At 38.6% G+C, this 25,917-nt stretch overlaps 1 protein-coding gene across 1 annotated transcript; it reads left to right on the top strand.

Annotated features, from left to right (window-relative positions):
• Positions 1 to 3,941: 3,941 nt before the first annotated feature.
• LOC136856281 (serine/threonine-protein phosphatase PP1-gamma catalytic subunit B) lies at positions 3,942 to 25,254 on the top strand. Its single transcript, XM_067133990.1, has 7 exons — positions 3,942 to 4,382; positions 13,989 to 14,120; positions 18,844 to 19,074; positions 20,356 to 20,570; positions 20,995 to 21,108; positions 22,155 to 22,298; positions 22,600 to 25,254. Exons 1-7 carry the CDS (start codon positions 4,328 to 4,330, stop codon positions 22,696 to 22,698), a joined length of 990 nt encoding a protein of 329 aa, XP_066990091.1. The 5' UTR covers positions 3,942 to 4,327; the 3' UTR covers positions 22,699 to 25,254.
• The last annotated feature ends 663 nt before the right edge of the window (positions 25,255 to 25,917 follow it).

Here is a 25,917-nt window from a genome sequence, read left to right as displayed (position 1 = left end):
AATGATAATCATTCAGTGACTGTTAATAATTTTATCATATGCCTTAATGATGATCAGTTCTAACAAAGTTAACAAGCATATTAACCTTTCCTTATAGAAATTATGCAAACTTACTAGAATATTTTAGATTTATTAACATCATTTTAACCTGTTAATGATTCAACAACATAATGAGTTAATGATAATCAGTTCTAACAAAAGATAATCAGTTTATTAACCTCCTTTTATAATTCTGGACAAGTTAATTTAGAGATTATTCCAATTTACCAGAATATTTAACATTCATGTAATTAACAATTCAACAACTGTTGATAATTTATCAAAATAACAGTTAATAAAAATAAATTATAGAGAATTTATTCAAACTTACAACAATATTTTAACTCCTGTCATTAACAATTTAACAATTGTTAATTTAACAGCAACACAGTTAATGACAGTCAATTCTAAAAAAGGAGTTAATAATATCATTAACCTTGTTCTACAACTCTGGGCAAGTTAATGAAGAAATGAGTCAAGCATAGAGTGAAAAAATCTTACCACAACATTTCAACATTCATGTCTCATGTAATTAACATCATATGTTAATAACACAAAATGTGATTAGCTGTTTTCTCTGTTAATTATCTTACAAGTTTTGTGTTCATTTCTGTTAATTATCTTACAGCTTTTCTGTTAGTTATCTTAATTTTCTGTTAATTGTCTTTAGAGTTTTTCTTGTTAATTTCTGCTAATTATCTTACCATTTTTCTGTTAGTTTCTGCTAATTATCTTACAGTTTTTCTGTTAATTATCTTATTTTTTATGTTAATTATCTTAAAGTTTTTCTTGATAGTTTTTGTTAATTATCTTACAAGTTTTTCTCGTTAATTTCTTTTAATTATCTTACAGTTTTTTGTTATCTTAATTTTTCAGTTAATTATCTTAAAGTTTTCTTGTTAATTTCTGTTAATTATCTTACAAGTTTTCTGTTAATTTCTGTTAATTGTCTTACAAGTTTTATGTTAATTGTCTTAATTTTTCTGTTAAATATCTTAATTTCTTTGTTAGTTATACTACAAGTTTTCTGTTAATTATCTTAAAGATTTTCTTGTTAATTTCTGTTAATTATCTTGCAATTTTTCTGCTAATTATCTTAATTTTTCTCTTAATTATCTTAAAATTTTCTGTTAGTTATCTTAATTTTTCTGTTAATTATCTTAAAGATTTCTTGTTAATTTCTGCTAATTATCTTACAGTTTTTCTGCTAGATATCTTATTTTTTTGTTAATTTCTGTTAATTTTCTTAATTTTTCTGTTAGTTATCTTAATAGTTTTTCTGTTAATTATCTCACAGATTTTCTGTTAATTATCATAACAGTTTTCTGTTAATTATCTTAATTGTTTTCTGTTAATTATCTTAATAGTTTTTCTGTTAATTATCTTAATAGTTTTTCTGTTATTATTTTACAGTTTTTCTGTTAATTATCTCGGGTTTTCTGTTAATTATCTTAACAGTTTTTCTGTTGATTATCTTAATAGTTTTTCTGTTAATTATCTTGCAGTTTTTCTCTTAATTATTTTATAGGTTTTTGTTAATTATCTTAATAGTTTTCTGTTAATTATCTTATAGATTTCATCTTAATTATTTTACATTTTTCTGTTAATTATCTTAATAATTTTTCTGTTACTTATCTTACAGATTCTCTCTTAATTATTTTGCAGTACTCTGTTAATTATATTTAAGTTTTTATACTTTTTTAACTGACATACTTTCTTTTACTTACAATATACTTTTTTTACTTTCAATATACTTTCTTTTTACAATATACTGATTTTTACTTACAATATACTTTCTTTTTACAATATACTACTGTTTATAATATACTTTTTTATATATAATAGCTTTAACATATATATATATATATATATATATATATATATATATATATATATATATATATATATATATATATATATATATATATATATATATATATATAATGAGGACCCAGATATACCACCTTATGGAACCCCTTTATTTACCTGCTATGTGGGAGAGAGAGAGAGAGAGAGAGAGAGAGAGAGAGAGAGAGAGAGAGAGAGAGGGAGGAGGGAGGATTCCCCATAGCAGTTGTAAACAAACATTTTCCTAGAGACTAATTCTATCTGTTTTCTACAAGGTCAACATTGTTTTCATGTTGTTTGTGACATGTTTGCAACAAGAATTTTGTAAAGTTTTAAATCACAAAATCAACGTTGTTTTCATGTTGTTTGTGACATGTTTGCAACAAGAATTTGATATAGTTTTAAATCACGAAATCAACATTGTTTTTATATTGTTTGTGACATGTTTGCAACAAGAAGTGTTGAAAACTTGTCACATTTTGACGGGGAAGATAGTGATGTACTCTCTCTCTCTCTACATTGCATTTTCCAAAGGTTAAGGGAAATTCTCTCTCTCTCTCTCTCTCTCTCTCTCTCTCTCTCTCTCTCTCTCTCTCTCTCTCTCCTGTCAAGGGAGATAGCGTGACACTTGTCTTCACAAACTGCACGCGATTTGAGCACGGCTGAATTTGCCCTACATGTAAGGTTGGCTTCAGACTGACTCAAGAGTGACTCAGCAGTGACTCAAGATTGTCTCGAGACTGACTCAAGATTGAATTAAGACTGACTCAAGATTGTCTCAAGACTGTCTCAAACTGATTCAAGATTGAATTAAGACTGACTCAATATTGACTCAAGACTGACTTAAGATTGAATTAAGACTGACTCAATATTGACTCAAGACTGACTCAAAATTGAATTAAGACTGACTCAGTATTGACTCAAGATTGAATTAAGACTGACTCAATATTGACTCAAGATTGAATTAAAACTGACTCAAGATTAACTCAAGACCTACTCAATATTGACTCAATGCTGGCTCGAGATTGACTCAAAACTGACTCAAGATTGATTCAAGACTGACTGGAAATTGACTTTAGATCGACTCAAGACTGATTCAAATTGACTCAGGAGTGACTCAAGACTGACTCAATATTGACTCAAGACTGGGTCAAGATTAACTTAAGACTGAGTCAGTATTGACTCAAGACTGACTCAAGATTAACTTAAGACTGGCTCAGTTTGACTCAAGACTGACTCAATATTGACTCAAGACTGACTCAATATTGACTCAAGACTGACTCAATGTTTACTCAAAACTGACTCAAGATTTGGGCAAATTAGGCTTTATCCTATATCTTCTATATTTATTTTATAATTCTTTATAATTCTATGTAATTCTGCATAATTCTCTATAGTTCTGTATAATTCTCAACAATTCTATATAATTCCATATAATTCTACGTAATCTCGTCAATTCTACATAATTCCATGTAATTCTCTATAACTCATCAATTCTACATAATTCCGGTACACCTGAGAGAGAGAGAGAGAGAGAGAGAGAGAGAGAGAGAGAGAGAGAGAGAGAGAGAGAGAGAGAGAGAGAGAGAGAGAGAGGTATTAATTTTTATATAGAAAATTATTTTTATATTAAAGTATTGAAAAGTAAATTCTGAAAATATTATTTTTAATATAATAATAATAATATAATCACAGTTTCGCGCCTCGTAAAATAAAGTTACTTAAATACACCCAAATACATTTAATGTCTACTTTAAAGTTTCTTAAATACCGTAGTTGTTCATTTATTGTTTATTTCCTTGTTTACTTATTTACTTATCCGTTTATTCTTATTTATTTCATTTTTTTATTTATTCTTCGTTCGTCGAAGCCGTGGCCATAGGTGAGTGAGCTAGTCGTATGTAGGAAGAGTACCTTACAAATGTTTGGTGCAATGTGTTCGATTCGTCGTCGGCGACGACTTTAATCGATTTTTGCGATTGTTTGTCGTTTGTGCGTTTGTTTACGTTGGTCGGAATTGTTTGTTCGAAGTTTCTTTTAGGGTTTGGGAGTTTGTTAGATTGAGTTTGTGCACGACTGAACGTTTTAACGGCCAACAAACACCACCCACGAAGCCAACCACGCATCGAAACACCCGTCAAATCGCTATTCCCGTCTACCGGCGGACGGCAACGATTCCCGTCGATTCCCGATAATATTCTGACGGGAATTAACGGGCGGGAGAACCCGCCCGCCCGCCCATGCCAATAATTCGGAAATTCGCAGCGGGGAGAAAAGACGTCGGTTACACAGCGCCGCTGCTGCCATCTTGAAGAGTCGTGTTGCTAGTGGGGAAGGGGGACGCGAAACGTAGTGCGACATTAATCCGCGTTCATCTGCTCTCCCGCTCGTCCTTCGGAGGATTTCGGCGTCGCGACGCAATCTGTGACCCTCGCTTATTATGGCGGAGACGGACAAGCTCAACATCGACAGCATCATCGCCAGATTATTGGAAGGTAAAGGCCAGGAACTTTTCACAGGGGCGAATTCGCTCGGCGGGGACGTTGTTGATTTTCAGTCGGGGAGGGGGGAGGGGGGCCACCCGGGCCCTTCCCTCCTCCCCCGGGGGGACCGTACCCTACCGATCCCCTACCCCCGGGGACCCCCGGGCCCTCCAATCCTCCATGATGAAGACCGAACTACGATGTTTATTTCGTGGGATTAATCCCATTTCCGGCGCCCCCCCGGGGGATCCGAGTATACAAGAATATAGATTAATCATCGGGGGTGATTGCTGAACAACCCCGGGGGGCTAAATCCCCCCGGGATTCAAACCCCAGGGCGATTTAAGGAGGGAGATTTCCCAGACGCCCATTTTCGCTCAGTGGCCGAGGGTGAAAGTATGGAGGAGGAAGGACGAAGCCTCGTCCCTTATTTTCAAGTGTTTTTCGACTTTCCGACTTTGTTTCGGCCGCCATTTTGTCTTGTGTGGCGTGAAAAATATATATATTAATTTATTGTGGGGTCCGGCGCCCCTCCCGCCCCCTCGTACACTCACCCCCTCACTCACGAACCCCCCCGCTCTCTCTCTCTCTTTCCCCTTCTCTTATAACGAAAGATCTTTTCGGTGTTTTTGCTTTAATTAAAGTGAGAGAGAGAGAGAGAGAGAAAGAGAAAGAGTAAGAGCTCTCTCTCTCTCTCTCTCTCTCTCTCTCTCTCTCTCTCTCTCTCTCTCTCTCTCTCTCTCTCTCTCTCTCTCTCTCTCTCCGTGTTGTAATCTATTAACAAAGGCACTCCGATGTTACGTGAGAAAGTGAGAGAAAAAGAGAAAGAGAAAAAGATTAAAAGTGAGAGAGAGAGAGAGAGAGAGAGAGAGAGAGAGAGAGAGAGAGAGAGAGAGAGAGAGAGGGTCGGTTCTTGCCAAATTCTAAGTGATCTTGGTACCACTTCCGGATTCGGCAATCTTAAGGCGCCTGCAATCGGTCCTATATACTTTTCGACATGTTTCTATAAGTCATCTATAAAATAGCCAATTTATAGGTAATTTTTATAGGTAGTTTAGCAAGCGGGCATATTTATAGGTCATTTCTATAAGTGATTTATGTACTAGGACAATTTATAGATCGTTTCTATAAGTAATTTGTAAAGTAGGACAATTTATAGATCGTTTCTATAAGTAATTTATGAAGTAGGACAATTTATAGATCGTTTCTATAAGTAAATTATGAAGTAGGACAATTTATAGATAATTTCTATAAGTAAAATATGATGTAGGACAATTTATAGATCATTTCTATAAGTAAAAAATATGTAGTAGGCCAATTTATAGATATCTATAAGTAATTTATGAAGTGGGCCAATTTATAGATCATTTCTATAAGTCATTTATGAATTAAGCCAATTTATAGATAATTTTTATAGGTAATTTATGAAGCAGGACTATTTTAACCCTATATCTATATAAAATATATATATATAATAAATCTGCTTAACCCAGGCCTTAATACCTTGGCGTCGCAATTTCGACGGTCGAGTGAAAAACAAAAGAACGACTTGAAAATTTCAAATTAAATTCCTATGGACCCACCGCTATGTTATATAGATCTATATAAACACCCTAGGCGAGGGTCCTGACGCCCTGGTGTCGAAATTCCGAGGTTGGGCGTTGAGAAACGAAATAACTTATAGATTGATTAACGAAACAAAGAAATTGAAATTAAATTTGAAATTAATTATCTATAGGGGTATAGGTATGCCTATATACACTATAGACGAGCTTTTTACGCAGTTTCTGACCTTTTAGACCCCAGGCTTGAGTCGTTTTGAAATCTTTCAGATCCGACGCCTCGGTAACTTTCGTTAAGTAATTAAACAAAGGAATAAATTGAAAGTAGCGACTTTTGTTTCCCGTATGCCCATTTATGCCCCAAAGGAGCCAATTATGCATTTTTAAAGGTCAAGGACCCGTCTGCTTTCGACTTTCTTTTGTATGTATCGCGATAAATCGGTCGGCGTTCTTTCGGCCCGGGCCCAAATGAATTCGATGAAAGGGGTTATATGCCGTGCTCCCAGGCGTCCTAACGTGCCTTAATGCGAAGTTTTTATTGGAATGTATCTGGAATTTGCCGATATTGAGATAGGTTAGGCTAGGCTGTTCGTCTTTGTTTTAAATGGTCGTTGCCATACGGCCGGTTCTATTTATGGTTTTGTGTCGTTAAAATATTTTATGGTTTTCTCGAGCATTTTCGAGTCCGTGACGATTTTCGTGCCGAATTTTTCCCCGAAATCCGCTAAGCCGAATTTTTTCCTGTTCGTTCAGGCTAAATGAAATCGGTCGAGTTCAGAACAAGCACCTTTGGCCAGAAGATTTGAAACGCCAGCGAAACTATTGAGGAAGGTCGCGTCTCGTCGAAAATCCCTTTTGTGGGTAGGCTAGGCTATGCCAGACCTTTTTAATCCCAGCCCAGCCTATGCGGCCGTTTGCTCAGCCCTACGAAGACGTTGCGATTCGGTTTTTCAGGAATGGGTTAGGCCTTTGTTACTTTTTTGTTCATATTTCTTTTGTTAAATGTTTTAAAAGCTCTGCGAGACCTAATCTATGCCGTTCGGTATCGAGCGTACATTCTCATACGGCTGTTTATTAGAGTATGAAATTTCCGGCCGGGTTGTCGAAGTAGACCAGTGGAAAATTCCCCGAAGGAATTTACCGTTCACACAGGAAGGGTTAGGAAGGGATAAATCGCGAGATAAGATAAGCCCTTTTAAAGTGTCCCACTCAGTCGATAAAGAAAAATGGGGCAAGGAAGATAAGGCCTACGGTTGCACGCCTTAACGCTGCCGAATCTTTATAGAGTGTAATGCCGGGACGCTTCTACGCGGCCTAAGCTAATGTAGGACAGTTGGCTAGGCGCCCCCAGGGTCCCTAACTTACCTTAGGGTGCGGTTTTTACAAAGACGTTTGTATGAAATCGAGAGAAAATGTTCAAATCCCGAAAATATTTGAATCTCGTCGGCCTCATTTATTAAATACAGTCGTACAGGACGCTTCTCCGCACCCTAACCTGACCTAGGACGCTTGGCGACGTTTCCTCAACCCCCTAACCTAGCTTAGGGTACAGTTTTGACAGCGATGTTTGAGTTAAATCGATGGGAAAAAATTCACATCTCTAAATACAGTGTTTAAATCTTTATAGATATTAGTACATTTTGTTCATTATGTACAATTTAGATATGTTCATGTATAATACAGGTATGAACTTCGTTCCTTTTGGTACAATTTGTTCCAGTGTCAATTTCCACATTGGTATTTCAGAATTAAGGTATCGATTGAATTGAAAATTTGTATTAATCTTTTCTGTAACCGAAACTGTAAAAACATAGGCGAAGATTTCATCGATTCATCTTAATCAGTAATGATTACTGTCCAGTCGCTGTTCTGTACCTGTCTGTACCTCACTGTACCCCTCCTGTTTAATCCAGGTTACCCGCTCCCAGCGTCAGCTTGTACACCTAATGAATATTGTATTGTGTACCCCGGGCCACTCCCCCCTTCCCCCCGGGCCACTCCCCCTCCTGACACCCTAAATTATGTCCCCGTGGTGTATAATATCAACCAGTCTGGAGTAGACGTCGTGATTCTGTCGTATTTGGTGGGATGGTTATTTGAATGTACTGAAGGAATATTTAGGGTTAAAAAATATTTTAAAAGTATTTAATTGATACTGTTTTGCTTTTATTAATAAACTGCGTTAGAATGATTTTGTCGACGTAATTTCGGCTGGTTGTAGGGTTTAGTGGGCCGTTATGTAAATTTTTACTCTGGGGTTCAAGGGAGTGGTCCCAGATTTGTTGTAAAAAATGTTAAAACATTTGTTAATTTTTTTTTGACATTGCATTTATTGCAATGTGTTTATTGCAATCTAACCTCGCAATTCTCCTTGATTTTAAAATCGCACGTCCAACCGCAACTTTCTTTTGCCGTATTGTCACAAAATATAAAAACGGACATTTCACCTTTTAAAAACCTCTACGTATACATGAGTTTAATACCAATGACATCTTTTATCATGAGAAAAATAAACCGTCAAAACGATTTAGCTTTTATAAGTAACCGACCCCAAGGCATGACTCGTACGGTACAATTTTACATAAGCACCTCGAGTTGGTTGCGCCATTCACCATATTGCATCAAATTATGCAAATAGCGCGATGTTTGGATGACACGTGAGTTTATAGCCTTTCGCGAGCAGTGGCAGCGCAACAGGCAGTGTTGGAAATGGGGGGACTGTGTTGTCAAACGAGGCTGACAGCGAGTGTAGTTTATTTTCGCGGTTAAGTTTTTATTTTGGCGTGAACTACCGATTAAAGTGGTACGTTTTTCTCTCTACGTGATTCGCTTTCTCTTTTGAGATGAATTTATCGTTTCGTCTCGTTTTATTTATTATGTCGGGTCATTTCGCTTTCGTGAAGACATCCGAGGTCGTCCCTGACGTTGTCTTGACCGTGTCGTCGTCAGGTTTCGTGTTTTTGAGTAGTTTTATTTAAGTAGAAGCAGTAGTCCTTTTCAATAATCTAGTTTAATCTCACCGTCTCGTTTATTATTCGTTGTCTGCCTGTTCAGACTCCTTATCAGTTCGTAGGATACTTCAGTTAGTACTGCAGGTTTGAGTCGTTCATTTTTCTCCAGCTGACCGTTGAAGGCGTTGAAAATTGGCGGTACTCGCTTCGAAGATCCATCATCTCAATGTTTTTCGAATGCTTAGTCTATTCCTCTTTTTTCCTCCTAAATTAGCAGTTTGTCTTTCATGCAGATTGTGGGAAGAGGCAATATTAATTACACATTTTACGTTTTTGTATTCAAAAGGTTTGTTGTCTATCAATTGATATTCCTATCTTCTCCTCTCTCATATTTTCTAGCTTCATTTGAATCTGTCTGTCGTACACAAATGCTAATGATGATTTCATTGTATGAAAGATCTACTCAATTATCTCGAGACATCCGTCATACACGAAAATTCGTGCTATTCCGGTTCAACGAAACTATATTATTCAGCTCGGCCCTAAAATGGAAGATTGCAGTGTCTGCAAAAATACAAAACTGCTGAAAAATGGTAGATATTCCCCTGCCTTACTAACGATTTTGCAGATACTGCAAACTGGACCCCCTAAATAAATCGTTGAAGAATCATTCTGAAACTGCAGTAATGTGCATTAGAGTTTCACGAGCCCAGTAGGCGCTGTATCTCGATTTCGAAGATTGCAGATACCGCAGTTTCCCAATTTAGGCCAGAGCTAACGAACGTACGGTAACGTGCGGTCACTCCTCGTGTACTTTCTCTGAAACTCTGTGTGTGAAGGTCACGTCCAGATTACTTCTAAGTACTGTGCGTCGCTGATATGGCTTCTCACTCTCTCCGTCAATGCAGATCCCTCCACCTGTTGGCTCTTGGCAAAATGCTGCCCCTGACGTAGATCCTTTTAACGAGAGAAGTCTAAATATGGGGTTAGTTTCCCACCCTTGTTACCAAGTTCCCTTTTACGAGACGAAGTCTCGAAATCGGCGTTGTTTTTCTCCTCAGAGACTAAAAAAAGGCTTTATTTTCCTCCCCCCGAGACGTCGACCTTGAAAAGGTTGTCGTGTTTTGGCGATAGGGGTGGGCGGCCCAGTAGGTTGCTGACAGGTCATTTGCTCTGCAAGTTGTCATACGTTGTCGGCGTGCGCACGTACCGCTTGAGGGGGGCCACTTTGAAAGAGTGTTCTGTGACACGATTTCTCCGGAGGGTAGATGTGCAAGTGTTGATAGTTATTGTAACTCAATTTTTGCACTTAAAGTTCCCGTAACTCAATTTCTGCCTTACTGTTAATGTGAGGTATTTTTTACACTTATTGTTGCCATAAATCATTTTTTACACATTTACTGTAAGTCATTTTTTGCAACCATAAAGTTCCCATAAAATAATCCTTCGCATTCTTATACCATAGTTACCATCGATTCGCACTCTCTAACATTTACCGTAAACAATTCTACCCGCCCTCATAGTGCCCGTAAATCATTCTTCGCCCTCAAATCACGCAAATCCTCCCACGCACACACAAACGCACAAACGTGTATGTTTTTGAACCGCCAGTTTTATTTCGGCCCGCCATATATCTCTGCAGGGGCGGGGTATGCCAGCTGAGCTTGGCCCTAAGGGGGTGCGTGTGCCAAGTTTTAGGGGTGTACAGGTATTTTTATGCCCATGCCCCAAGCGATGATGGCACCTTGTTTGTTTTGTTTTGTTTGTTCGTTTGTAAATACTGCTGTGGTATATTCTTTTTTTTTTTTTTTTAGATTTTAAATTGTTCTGTAAATGTTTGTTTGGTTATGATTAGAGAAGTTTTAACTTTTTATTTTTTATAAATATTTAGTAGAGATATAATCACATTCTTTGCAGTGGTAGAATTATTATTATTATTATTATTATTATTATTATTATTATTAACATTAACATTAAGAATGACACTGATGAGCTATTTAAGTTTGTTTAGCTGCAAAACCACTTTTCCTGGCCTTAATTTTGGTCGTCACGGCCTATAATGAATTTTATTTTAAAGTTTCAACTTTTCAAACAGGTTTTTGAAAAAAATCAGCACCCCACATCGCTCGAACACTTGAAAGATTCAAATTACTTATAAGTGGGGCATCGCTTGCACTAAGAAACTCGTCCACAGTACATCTCGGATTAGCTTTTTTTATGGGCCTACATACTCGAGGTTTGAACTCCTTAGCCTTAATATTTCGGTTATAAGCAGGTCTCCCTTGGAAGGACGCCAGACTATTTCAGGTCGAGTACTTTTGGGGAACAAAGGACAGGTAGTTGTCGTTTCGTGAGGCTGGGGTGACGATTATGGTTAGATGTTGCGATGTTTGAGATGATTTTGTAGGTGTGTTTCGGATTGTATGCGATGGTTTTGGTGTTGAGATGGAAGCCGCCTTTTTTCCCCGTCGTTTGAGTCCCTTTTCCGTCTAATTTTCTAACGGTTTCAAAGTGCAACTGCAAAAGGTTGTCCTGTTTCACCTTTGAAACTTTCAAACTCGAAATTTCTCTCTACAACGCCGAATGACCTCAAAGGTCCCGGTGGTTGGCCCTTGGCCCAAATTCTGCATTCCAACATGCAGAGTATAGCAACGAACATATTTCATACTTTAACTATAATCAAAGTACTCCTTGGAAGATACAGGAAATACAAAACGATAAACAACATGATAAATTTGCCAGTCGATAAAGAGGCAAAAATAAACAAGTACAGTACCCGATATCTACGAAGCATTATGTAAGCTCTGTCTGAAATGAGTAGTACTGCAACAAGTACATCTACAGGGATCGTTTTTCGCGTACCTTGTAACACGAGACGTTTGTTCGTTTGCGTTTGGTTGTGCCCGGCCCGCTGATGCCGCGCAGTCAGCATAGGGAGTCGGTTACGTATATCTCGGTTGGGTTACCTTCTTAGGGAGTCCTGGGTTGAGTAATTGGCCTTGGTGCTACGAGAAGATTTGTGGAGAAAGTTCGATTTGACAGTTGCACAAGGGACGGTCACTTTGCTGCCTCAGTGTTTAGTAACTCAAACTCTCCAGTTCTGAAGGAAATCGGAGAGAGATGTATATTAAATAAAGCTTCTGTAGGTGGAATCTTGAGTAAAGTTGTGTCGACCGCAGTTACTTTCAGAAACGGTAAATGCTCGCCAGACGGATCTATCTCTTAAGCGGGGATTGAACAGGACTGCAGACGTCATCCTGCGACCTTAGACCTGCCTTTACTTAACAGGTAGACCGCTGCCCGCCCGTGCGGTTTAGCCGAATGACCAAGAACTTGAGGAAGTGGCAAAGAGTGGTTGCGTAACCAGGAGCGTGCTGCATATTAATTGACGGCGTGGCCCGCATGACAATGGTAGTCTAGGAAATGGTATTTGCATAATTGCTGTAGTTGCTTTGTAGCATAGAGGGGGGACGTTGTATAATGCAGTCTGGTTCAAGCGGAGGTTGGGTTTTGCGATTGTAGTGAGTTTAGGTTGAATTTGCAATTAAATATTCATCTTTCATGAATTGAATTTGGATGGGGATGTCGTCAGGCAATCGAAGACGCATCTTTCATAATTCATTTTGCTAGTCAGCATGAGTTTGGGAAAAACATTCGCAGTCGACAGAAGTTTCCAGCTCACTTAGTGGTCAGACCGTCGTACCTTAACCTGCGAGAAGATATTTGTATGCGTTTTAGCCAGGCTAGGATTGAATTTGTTCAGCGGCACAGAATTTTTCAGTACCACGCTTTGTTTTAAGAGTGCTGTGGTTGTTGATTGACTCCAAGATGCTAAAAAAACTATAAGTCAAAATTTTTTATAATTCATAAACATTTACAATCAAAGTCTTGATAATTAAACATTAAACATTAATGTGTTATGTATTTTAGCAAGATGAAATGATTAAAATCACAGTAATTTTTTTAATACAAAACCCACAGAATTCCTGTTGAATGAAGTAAAAAATTCCCTCGATTTTTGATGCGTAGATAATGGAGATTAGATTTAAAATGGCAATACTGTTTATATAACACACACGGACATCCTTAGCAAAAAGGCGTGATTACCAAAATCCCAGTAACGATAGATAAGTTATTATTAGCGTGGCATTTAATGGTACGTCTCTCTTTAATGTTTTGTTTGAATAATGAAGGAAGTCGAATCTAGCGGATGGTGTAAGCAGGTTGGAGTACAGCCTGGTGGCGTTTGGAAGAATCTCTCTAGAAGACGAATATATGCATGTGAAAGCTAAATGTTTTTGGTGAAGGTATCCATTTTATGCGTTGTTGAATGACTCTGTTTATTGCCATATGAAACGGCCAGTGTTTTTTAATGTTTGCGCACAGGGTTCATCCACGATTCGGCAGTTAGAAGCACTTCTTCTATTTTATCTTGGAAGCCAACCTGTCGGGGGAAACAGCTTTGGAAAACATGAAATTGGTTTTCTAGATGGTGATGGTTTGATAGTAAATGTAAAAAAACCTTTTTGCAGTTTTTTTCAACTTAATTACTCTAGTAAATCAAATTGAGGTATGTACCCTTCATGATAATCTCATAGATCCATTCCTTTTGCTGTACCTCCGTTCCGACTCTCATTCTTCCATCTTACTTTCCACATACATTCCTTGCAATTGCTTCGTAGTGCAACTGCGAGATTTTCCTTCCTGTTGCAACTTTTAAAACTTCCTTTTCTCTCAATTTTCCCTTCAGCGTTGAGTGACCTCATAGATCCCAGTGTATGGCGTTTGGTGTTCTCATTTCCCCATTCCAAATCCTCTTCGTAGGTACTATACCGAAATAGGTCCCAGTGCCAGGGCGTGTCCCTAAATTTCGTAATCCATAGGTACACTTGAGTCATTTTGCAATCTGGAAGATTGAACTGTTTTGCGACGTAAACGTTGTTCTATTTTTTGTAACATAAACATTGTTCTGTATTTTGTAACATAAACATTGCTCTAATGAAAGCCTTTCTCTTTCAGTGAGGGGGGTAACTTAGCAATCTAGAAAGTTAAGACTCTCCCGCCTCCCAACGAACACTTCTAACGAATGCTTGTCTCTCTTGCAGTGAGGGGGTCTCGTCCAGGGAAAAATGTTCAGCTGACAGAGAACGAAATCAGAGGCTTGTGCCTGAAGTCACGAGAAATTTTCCTATCACAGCCAATACTTCTGGAGTTAGAAGCTCCCCTTAAAATATGCGGTAAGTTCTCGCGAACAGTTTTGTTCTTTGATGTGCAGTAGTTATGTTTTATAAAGGCCTGTATGTAGTATTGGTAGAATATTTCTCAGTCTGTGCTAATGTTCCCGTGCTTCTTTTAATGTCAAGTTAAGAGTTTTGTGAGGTAGAGGGTTTAAAAGTTTGCATACCTAAACCCACTCATGTTTGTGGTTGGTTGAATTTTCCTTATCACTTTTTATTTAAGGCTCTGGTGACAAGGAAAATTTTGCATCACAGTGGTCTGAAGGAACTTTCATTTACGTTAGTGATTGGGAAGAGTAAAGTTCAAGGTTATGCAGTATGTAGCCTCAGGGTTACCACGTCAAGTTTGAAAATCTGTTTCAAAATCTCAATAAATGTTAATATTTATAGCACATGTACATCACAGTCAAATACTTATTCATTTGATATCTTGAATGCTCAATTGCGTGTGAAATACACAAAACTCTGTCTCTAAAATGAAGAATTTATTTTGCTTGAGATATATGAAAACTGACTGGTTAAACATTGGGAATTATTCAGAAAATAAGTCAAGCAACAACTGCCTAAAATAATGCACAAAATCCTGACTAGAGACATCCCTGTATGGTCATAAAGTACCTCTCCATTACTTTCAAGTGAGTGCTGAACTGGTGGATGTATTGTTATTAAGGTTTTTTGCCAGCTTATTTCGTAAGGTTTGATGCGAACCCTACGTTTATCTGCGCTTTCTCCTGCGTTCCCATTTGGTCAGGGTCGTGCTGATGCTGGTTTTCCGAGAGTTTCTCTCTCTGCTTTAACTCGTATCAGGCCCGGGTCTGTTTTCCGCTTTTCATGGTCCTTCCCATGGGTCGTCTTTCCACTGTTCTCCAGCCACTGAAGCTTTCATTTTCCTTGTTGATTTTTCGTTCGGCCATCTACACACGCAACAGCTTCTTCGCACCTCCCCGCCTTCTCTCTGTTGTAGCATTCTCCATTATTTTGATCAACAAATAGGCAGTTCAGGGCTGGTCTGTCATGAAAGCCTACATTTACCCTGTATTCCGATATGTCAAGTTGTCGCAATTTATTCCTACACGAAGGTCTCTTTGCCTTGCGAGATTCCTCTTGGTAGTTTCCTAACAGTTGTTTCATAGTGCAGCCGCGAGGTTTACCTCCTGTTACGCCTTTCAAACCCCCCTACTCTCATTTTTCTTTTCAGGTCTGAATGACTTCAGGTCCCATCGCTTGGCCTTATGCCAAAATTCCATATTCCATTCCGTTCCAGGTAGTTTCCAATGAGTGGTGTGGACTGTCTTCATCTCGCTGTCAAATTGTTGGATTCTCATTAATCTTTGAGTAATTACACCTCGTCAAGTACAATCTAGCAATTCCTGGCTTTCATACTTTCTGACTTGACCATAATTAATAATCATCTTTGTTTTGGATATGTAGACAACTTCTATATAAAGTCAGGATTATAAGAATCAATATGGCACGTGACCTTGAGAAGAAATTCTAGATATGAGATACTGACGATTTTGAATTCTAAAGCCTATGATTTAAGATTGGTTTCTTCACTTCATGGGAGCACAGAAGTTTGCATTGAATGGAGTAAAGCACTGCAATGAAAATATCTAGGTCAAAGTGGGTGTGATGAGCTAACGAGCACGGTGAGAACTTAAACTAGGCTAAAAATACCGTGATCATTTACAACTGCACTCCCAGACTGGAGGTTGCTCCATCATAGATTCTTTCAGAGAGGAAAAATGGCAACGATTTGCGCCGTTAAAGTTTTCATTAAGATGTACCTGTGACTAACTGCCCTTTGGTAGATGAAGTGTCCTTGAAAAGTTTGATAGTGGTGGAGGAATGTGCTTCCTCAGTGCTTTTCTGATGTGTAAAAGTTTTCTCCTTTCTGTTGTTTGATGTTTCGAGCCGAGGAATGATTAGTGATTTAGGCTTGATGTTTCCGTTTGTGCGTTTCAGTTGCAAAGTTGCTGACTTACCGACCTCTCTTACAATTTTTTCTTGGTGCAACTGCGAGGTTTTCCTCCTGGTACACCTTTCAGATCTGACTCTCCTTTTCAGCGCTGAATAACCTCATAGGTCCGAGCACTCGGCCTTTGGCCTAAATTATATATACTGATCTAAGTCTGTGCCCTGTTGTGCTTTAAAAAAAAAGAAGTGAGTCAATTTTCAACCTAAACTTAGTTTCTTACAAGAAAAATAGCGATGTTTACAAAAAAATAAGCCAAACAGAACCAGTGAGAGTCAGCTATTGGCCGAGTTGTAATTCCTGAATTATGATCGGGCAAAGCTAAAAGATTTTCTTGTCTATGAGATCTGGTCTAAATGATGTTTGTTAATTTGGTATCTGAATTTCACCTGATAATGGCAGAGTATTCAAATTTCTTAACGCATACATATAGATTAACCATCTGTCAGGGTGTACACATAAATTTGCTTTATAATCGAACACTGAAAAATAATGAAATCTTTGTAATGAGCACAATAATCACATTGGTATCATGATATTGTGCTACTGATACAAAATGGTTGTTCAATGGTACCCTTACTACTGTCCACGTCTATTAATATGCGCAGCTGAGGAGGTCATTTTTTTGCACTGGTTATCGATGGCGTTGATGACTGCTTAAAAAAGAAGCCATCAGCTGGCCACAGCCAACATTTCCTGTCATAATTAAGAGACAGTAATTACGACCGTATGTCAGAGCCTTTAAATCTATCGCGGCCGGTCACGTTGGGGTGCCGTAGGGGCTTCCTGCACAGGAAATGTCTCTCTGCTGTTATTCGGTATCTAAATTGGGTTATGGAAATGTCATCCTAATCTTCACATCCTTTTAGGATGTTACTTTCACAAGTTTTTTGCTTTTTTGCAAGTGGTATATGTAAGAGGTTTTAATTCCTACGGGAGTGTGTGGTATCTTTGGTGATACTCGTACAAGTTTTTCCTTGTAAATGTTAGACGTAAAAGGTCTTAATTCCCACAGAAGTTTATTGTATTCTGTTGATTCCCACCTTTGTTTTGTATGTTTCTGGGTTCCAAGATTGACTGTGAATCCTTTTCAGTGTCAGCTTGAATGCAGAGCTGCAATTCTGCAATTTGAGGTGTTTGTTATATCAGAAAGGTTTCAAGGCTTTGCGTGAATCCTTCAAACATCATCCAGAAAGTGCAGAAATCAGCAACGATGCATGTAGGTCGAAAATGTTGAAAATGGCAGCATTAGAGGCTTTGATTCTTCCACTTATTGACTGTTACTGATCGTGCATATTTCAACCAGACTTCAGGTCATTTGTAGAAACGTTGGACTTGCACAAATTATGTAGCTTTCATTGCAGGCTTCCAAAACTTATCTAGATGTCTGTAATGTATGTCATTGTTTTATCAGAGTGGCGAGAATTTTATGCCATTGGCTGTAACTAAGGTTATAGTATGGCTTCAGTTGTTTTTGGGATGTGAGCTGTATAAAAAACCTGATTGCTTACAATGTCGAATGTTATATCAGGGCAGTCGTGAGTTATCCAATATAGTTGCACATCTGATTCACTTTTGCCCCCTGGGAAAGGTTAAAAGAGACACTATACACATTGCAAGGGGCTTTTAAACTTTACTTTTTGCAAGCAAAATTTTATTTTTAATGGGAGCCACTGGTTGAAATAGTGGATAAGGGTCGTTGCACTATATTAAAATAACTTTTCTTGCAAAGGGACTATCTAAATTTATTATGGAGTCATTTCTCTGTTGTTGCAAGATGACTGCAAAAAAAAATAGCAGCTCACTAACTTGTCACCTTGAAACTAAGGTCCAACATTAGATGGCTGTATTTCAAAAACATTATTGCTTCAAACTTACTCTATTTAACAACCAATTCAAATTTCAAGAGTTATATCTTAGTCTTGTCTTGACCATTGAAATACTTTTTGCATATATACACAATAGGTATTAAGAGGTTTACAATTCATACAATATTTATTAGTATTTAAATTTTCCCTTTTTTTATATATAAAATTTAGTGCAAGGTTCCAATGCCTCAAAGTAGCCATTTTTCTTGTAATCGCAAATGTTGACAGCAAGTCTTTATACACAAACTTCTACAAGACGACTACACGATCATCTTTGCCCTTTTTGATACCTTGACCTTCAAAGATATGAAGTACAGAGCAGGCTTGCAAAATTGCTGTTTTTAGGAAGTTGGTAGATGGTATATTTGTGCAGGTCAGCTGATTGGCGGTCTGCCAGCTGGAGGGGCCGCCATTGTCATGCGTGCATTCAGCAGCATTTCTCTTAAGATTTACAGAATTTACAGATGTTGTTGTGGAGTTATGATGATTAAATTCCCAAGGGGGTTTAATGTCATCAGTGAACCTCGTGTGTTACACTCTGTGCGTTATTTGAGGTTCGTAACAGTCCCGTTCTTAGGCTGCAACCCCCCTCAATATTTTGTTCATGTTATGTTTCTTCCGTCCGACTTTGCACCCTCTTAATGTTTCATAGTGCGACTGTAAGGTTTTCATCCTATGACACCTTTAAAACCCTTTTAATCAAGTATCCCTTTCAGCACTGAGTGACCTCATAGGTCCCAATGCCTGGCCTCTGGCCTAAATTTTACCGTATGGTATTCCAATTCAACTTAACAATAATTAACCTTTCTGTGTAGCATAATTAGACTTGACTGAAGATCGAGTTCTCGTCCGTCGCTAAAAGTCTTCCCCTTTCTTTCAGGTGACATCCATGGACAGTACTATGACCTCCTCCGATTATTTGAGTACGGAGGCTTCCCGCCGGAGTCCAACTACCTGTTTCTGGGCGACTACGTGGACCGTGGAAAACAGTCGCTCGAAACCATATGTCTCCTCCTAGCTTATAAGATAAAATACCCAGAAAACTTTTTCCTGCTCAGAGGTAACCATGAATGTGCCTCCATCAACAGAATCTACGGCTTTTACGATGAGTGTGAGTATAAGGAGAGTTGTCCTCTCAGGTTTTTTCAGGTACAGACGCCACCCTGCTTACGAACGTTCAGAGGTACAGACAAGTGCTGTCGCAGATTAAAGTTATGTTCAGAGCACTCCCCTTTGTCACCTGTGACTTCAAATTATGGTCTGCACTCCTGTAAAATACAGTACTTTATGTACAGTGAATTGTGTTATGGGATGAAATAATGTACATTATTGACTTTTGTCATTCTGTCCTCATAAAATAGGCGTGAGGAACACAGTAACCGACTTACAAACAACGCGACAACAAACAGCTGTCCTTAATGTAACTCGTAATTAGGTTGGTGTCTGTATTTGCTGTGAATGATATTTCTAGACTCCCTGAAAGTCCAAGTTGTGAAGAGATTTGTGGTGGCTATCGAACTCTTTGTTTTTTCACAATTCGTTGACAGTCTGTCAGTGTGTTTTGTTTATGCGTTTTCGCCTCTGAGAATGTAATGTACATGTTTAAAAGTGTCAAGTAGGTTTGTAGGTCGAGAATGAGTTTTCATGTGAAAGAAAATAAGTTTTTATATAAACCTTGGAATTAGTACTTTGTTTCATGCTAGAATTTCTACTTTCCTTTATGCTTGTAAGTGATGATTTAGTCCATGCATAGTCTGTTTCATAAGCTGCTAAATGAGCAAGATATCTCTAAAATCCGTGAAGTTTCTATCTTGATTGTTTTATTTTCTTAGTTTTTGGTTTTTCATTTGAGTTATTCAAATTTTGCAACAACATTGTGATTTCCTAAACCAAAGGTAAACTAGCAGCATTAGTAGACATTGAGTGGACATTGAATACAATTCCTGGATGAGAGACTGGGACATTAGGCTTCTAAGGTAGAGGCAATCATTTGCTTCCTAAACTTTCATTACTCCCACCAAGCATGACGTTAAAAGTACCTTGAACAAAAGCCTTAAAATGTCCTTATTGTGGTATGGGAAGATACAGGCAGTCCCCGCTAATCGGTGGCATGTGTTAATGGCGTTTCGGTGTTACGGTGCCTGGCCAGAGACGTCGTTAACGGTGCCGTTAAGTGGAGGTTTCAGTGCCGATCTCTGGTTAACGGCAGTCGTTAAGCAGGGATTTGGCGCCGACCTCCGGTTAACGGCGCCGTTAAGCCGGGTTTTCCGCGCTATCATCACCGATTTTCGTTTAGCAGCGCTCGGCCGGGGACTGCCCCCAATAGTAAAAGGCTTTGCAAGACGTTTAGCCGTAGTAAGAAGCAGAGCTATGACCGATACCCTTCTTCCAGGCAAACGACGGTATAACATCAAATTGTGGAAGACCTTCACAGACTGTTTCAACTGTTTACCCGTGGCCGCAATTGTCGACGAAAAGATCTTCTGTTGTCACGGAGGGTTGAGCCCTGACTTACAAAGCATGGAGCAGATCCGTCGCATCATGAGACCAACTGACGTTCCTGACCAGGGTCTCCTCTGCGATCTCTTGTGGTCAGATCCTGATAAGGTACGTAACCGGAGTCGAGGAGGGATTTGCCGTTTGTAGTGGGGTTGATAAAAGGCCCATTGAGTACTCTTGGTGTTTGGGGTTACAGATTATTTGGCTCTTGAAGAAAGTTGACTTTATTCATGCAGTAAGTCTTTTATCATAAAATTAGCTTGTATGACACGTGTTTATATGAAAGTTATATTTGCAATTGTTTTATGAAGTATGTTTTTGTACTATATATATATATATATGGCTTCATCTACTTTGAAGTGGTTAGGAAAAGTTGCTGTTTATCGAATGTGTTCATGAAATAATTAGGTTTGAACTTGTACTCTCATAAATCAGTGTTGTAATACGTATGTAAGTGTACTCATTTAAGTGTTAACATTTCTAAATTACGTAAGACCTCGAGTTAACGAAAGATTCCTGTCTTCCTCTCCAGGACACCATGGGATGGGGTGAGAATGACAGAGGTGTCTCATTCACCTTTGGAGCAGAAGTTGTTGCAAAGTTTTTACACAAGCATGATTTCGACCTTATTTGTCGAGCCCATCAGGTGAGATTTTGTACTTGTAAACGATTGTGTACTTTGGTTTGTATGCTGGTAAATTTTGTATGCGTTATTCGAGTTACTCTTAGCGAATACTGAGCGAGAGGGACTCGGTTATGTTCTGTGACGGGTGGTAAGCTTCAAACCATTTTCAGACCCCCTCATTTCTGCAACCCAGTTGTGAGAATATCGACAGGTTTGTAGCGTAACGCACAGTGGAGAATTTGGTACAGAGAAATGTCTAGAGAACTAAAATGAATGAGGAGTAAGTTAGAAAGAAGCACAGTTACAGGTAGAAGTTATATGACCAAGTGCAAAAAAAAAAAAAAAAAAAAAAAAGAGGCAGTTGTAAAAATGTGAAAATTTGCATAGTCATAAGTTTTATAATATTGGTGAGTTATGGGAGAAAGCTAAGTTGGCTGGTTGAGTTGGGATGAGAAGTCTGGGAAGTTTTGTGGTTATGTCAAAGCTAATGAATACAATGCATTTTTTATTTACTTTCGAAAGAATATTTGGGACCTCTGTAAATTCATTACCTTATTTGGGTGGTTGTATGTGAATGATTTTAGTAATTTCATTTACAGCTCACTTAGGTTGACTGAAGGGTTACTGTGAATGTTTTATATTATGGTTCTTGTGCAGCCCCTTTCTGAATTACTTGTAAGCAGTCATCGTTATAAACATTTTTATGTCGACTTTTCCTTTTTGGTGAGCAAGTACTAGTTTGTTAGAGTTTGGGATTGGTGTCTTTCACCAATTTTTTTTTTACCATTTATAATAGGAAAGGTGTTTGAAGTTCAGCTTAGTGGCAGTCTTGTCCCCAAAGCCACCAGTTGGTTATATGCCGTGGGCTAAACTTGTCCTTGTTTGTAAAAGTTGCAGGGAAATTTGCTGTCTTCCCTTTTTAGGAAATAGCCCCATATATGCCAGTTTTGAACTGATGAAAACATTGATATTGCAACTGAAGATGCATCTCAGCAAGTCAGTTGGCAATCTATCATTTTTGTGAAGTATTAATGCCTCATTCTAATGCCTGCTTGAACTGTCCGTAGGTCGTTGAAGATGGATACGAGTTCTTTGCGAAGAGACAGTTAGTGACACTTTTCTCGGCTCCAAACTACTGCGGTGAGTTCGACAACGCTGGCGCCATGATGTCCGTGGATGAAACACTCATGTGCTCTTTCCAGATACTTAAGGTGAGCGTTCTAGATGGTCTATATTCTGTTCTATATCTTTGTCTGTCTATTTCTCTCTCTCGTAGTGCGAGGCTGTCCTCCTGATACACCTTTAAAACTTCTTCCCTTTCAGCATTGAACAACCCCATAGGTCCCTAAATTTTAGATTTCATTCAGTACATTGGGGAATATTTTGTTCTTTCTCTCAACTTGATGCATTTGAGAACTAGAATACTGCAATCTTTAATCACCAACATTGTCAGGCCTTCGTATAACTTGAAGTCTTGTCTCTCGTATAACGTGATGCTTTGTCTCTTGGCAGCCGGCGGACAAAAAGAAGTTCCCCTACGGTGGCTTGAACACTGGCCGTCCCGTGACGCCGCCGCGAGGAGCAGCTAACCAGAAGAACAAGAAGAAATAGAAATCTAGCAGTATTTCTTAGGTTTGGTGAAAGCCAAAATATTGTAATCTAATTGGTTGGCCTTCATTTATCCTATTTATTTATGCTCTTCTTAAGGATAGACTTATAAGTTATTACAGCAATAGAAGATTATTCTGTGGATAATGGGTTGGCCAGCATCTCTTGATGAAAAAATTCTTTTAGATATATTTAGTTGCTTCAACGATTCGAGTTCGAACACACAGACTGACACTTCACATTCTCACACCAGCACTGTTGTTTTTTTTTTCCTTCCGAAGGCGTTTCTCTTGTTCGTTCCAGCGTCAGTTCAACCCAACATCTCTTTCAAGTAACTTGGAAGAAGTGAGAATTCGTTTTTAAGTTCATGTTTCAGTTTTATGCTTGCGTCATTACGGACATTGCAGTAATCAAAGATCTATCTGACATTTTTTATTTTTGAAATCCTCTGGGTGCATAACTGTTGTCCTTGACCTTCTGCACACTAGGATACGCGCTTGAAACCATTCAGGGCAAAACATAACAGGCATATTGCCTGCATTTATTCAGACACGTCTTTATCATGAAGTATTCATACACATTTGAAACCTGTAGCTGTACGTGTATTATTGCAGGCCCGGGAGTCAGCCACATAGTTTTCATTTCAGCCGAGTTTTCGTGGGGGCCGCAGGTCAAACTTGATTGCAACCTCAATAGGTGGTCGTTGAACATGGAGCGAAGTTTTTTCTAGCGTCTGAAAGCCATCTATTTTCTACGGTTACATATGTTGGGATAATGTTGCAACTGTGATTTTCAGTGAATTGGTTAAATATATGCTTCTATGTGAAAAGTCTGACTTTTCTCGATGCAGTGTGAAATTGTGTCGGTATACACACAGCGCGTGTAGAACGTATACGTGCGCCATACATTGTCAGATATACCTATCGTGTATGCGAGGATACGTACATTTTATGTGTATTTGGTGTGTGTATGAATGTATCGTTATATGCAACCCACGTGTGTATACAGACACGGATATATGTATGCGTACACATTGTGTTTATGTATGCCATACATATATGCATATATATGTGAATGAAATGAATTTAAAAAATATCAGTTGTGTAAATAGTCAAGGTATTTAATCACCTATAAGCATTTACGACTGTCCTTGTATAAACTTGTAGGGCCCAAAGATTATAAGTTCAGGAGCAGCCTCTGTATAGTGTAGAGAGCCTCCTTGCTAGGTTCATGTACAAATGCCCGTTTTGCCGTAGAGTCCTGTAAAAAAAAAAAAAAAACAAGTAAAAGAGGCAGAGGAGGTGGTAATGCCAGCTTCGTCCGAAGCCAGCACTCCTCGAAAAGGCTTAACTTTTCAGACGACAGGAGTCGCAGTGGTAGTTCGGGATTCCACGCAGCCCCTTTCACACCCCCCCCTCAAACAAACCCAGTAGGCTCGTCCTACGAGAGAATAACGACCTCGGTCAGTTTTTGGTCATCTTCGAAGACGGGGTCGGACACTCCGGAGAGCTGCCGTGGTGGTGATGGAGTCCCTCTTGCAGCTCAAATATGGTAAATAGTGTTTTAGTTGTGAAATCTGGTTTTCGAGACTCATTAGTGTCCACTTCGCCACGGAGGTTTTTTTGCCCTTTTGGGGGGATCTTGACTCGACGTCGCCTGTATTTTGAAAAAAAAACCTCACCACATCGGCTGACCTACCACTGCGTCTCTGTCCAAATGTATTCTTATATCTGGTGCAAATTGAACGTGGAATTGGGTCTCCCTTTTTTTTTTCTGTCTTTTTTTTTTTTTTTTTTTTTCCTCTTCTCTTGTTTGGGTAGCACTTACTTATCTGTTTTCTTTTTGTTGAATGCATGGGATGGCTGTATGAAAAAAGGAAAAAATTCTCGTGTAACAGGGAACATTCTCGGTGTAGTGAGTCTGTCTCTTTCTCAGTCTCGACAGGACACTGGTTTGTAAGTCTGAAGCGTCGGTGGGAAGGCGTGCGCTCATTCTGCATCGTCGAGGCGCACGTACGCGTACCGGTGCGCGTGCCCGGATTGTAACACGAGAGGAAGTTGCATGCCTGTCCGCCCAATAACTGCTTTAGCGCGCATGAGGCACGCTAGTGGCCCCGTGCGCTACGTGACTTCTCTCCTCCGTTTAGGAAAGCATTTTCTGTTGATGACTTTGTCCTCTGTCCCCCCTCTTTTCGCTTTCAGGCAATTGTAAATCATTGTTTCCGGAGTGTAAGGATGATTATATATCTTACCTTTTTTTTTTTTGTATTATCATTATAGCCAACTGTTAATATTAACCAGTATCGTTTGTACTGGATGTATATTAATACAGTATTATAATTTTCTCATGAATGTGGCTGTCTTATTCATTTGGATCGTTTGGGCGTGAGCAACCTTCCCAATGAATTACCACGAGCATTCGTCGTTTTAAATCTTGGAAGAATTTTATTTTGGAAATAGGGAGATTTTTGCCCACAATGGATTGTAAGAAAAACCATTAGATCATAATGAAAGTGATTTCAAACCCATAGAAGAAATGGATAATAAAAATGGAAAAATGGATCTCTTTCTTTGAAACCCTGTCGCCGAGCAAAGATCGAGTCGGTTGCTTCAGGTAGGGAGATTTTTGGTGAAATTGAAAGCATTTAGAAGTGCTTGCAGGGGTTAAGGATTTTAATAATGAAACAAACTGAACCCATAGAAAAATGAAATTAAATTTAAGTGGCTATGTGACAAATTGTAAAGCATGTCTTTGGTATGATGAATTTCAGCCAGCCAGTAAGGAATTGAAATGGAGACACCTTTTCGGAAAATGTCATTAAGATTATTCATTTGATAAGCAACGTGCAGTTGATTTATGCAAGAAGACCCCTTAAGTTCCCTGAGAGAGTTGCCAGTTGCAACCAAGTCTAGAGAAATGGTATTTCCGATATATTTTTAGAGTGTAAATAACCATTTGATATCGGGATTTTTCAAAGCCGCTGTAAGTCGACGACTCATATAAGCATCAGTGAAAAGGTGTTCAAATAGAGGCCATTGGAAAGATTAGAAAATCTTGGAGAAGGGTTAGTTGACAGACTGAAGAGGCCTCTGTCGCTGAAGAATGTTATGAAACTAGTTTGGAATTAACTTGAATTATCCAAGACTTCATACAAAAAAGTTACGTACCTTGTACTTTACATTGCTTGGGGCTTATCCCAGAATTTTTAGACTGAAATTTCAT

The sequence above is a fragment of the Macrobrachium rosenbergii genome, chromosome 35, assembly GCF_040412425.1.
Source record: "Macrobrachium rosenbergii isolate ZJJX-2024 chromosome 35, ASM4041242v1, whole genome shotgun sequence".
NCBI classification, from domain to species: Eukaryota; Metazoa; Arthropoda; class Malacostraca; order Decapoda; family Palaemonidae; genus Macrobrachium; species Macrobrachium rosenbergii.
The sequence above is the reverse complement of the archived record's forward strand: the minus strand, read 5'-3'. Positions and strand labels throughout refer to the sequence as shown.

Coding starts and splice junctions, on each gene's coding strand:
- LOC136856281 (XM_067133990.1), top strand. CDS start 4,328: ATGGCGGAGACGGACAAGCTCAACATCGACAGCATCATCGCCAGATTA. Junction 4,383..13,988: donor CATCGCCAGATTATTGGAAG/GTAAAGGCCAGG, acceptor TCTCTCTTGCAG/TGAGGGGGTCTCGTCCAGGG. Junction 20,571..20,994: donor TGTGGTCAGATCCTGATAAG/GTACGTAACCGG, acceptor CTTCCTCTCCAG/GACACCATGGGATGGGGTGA.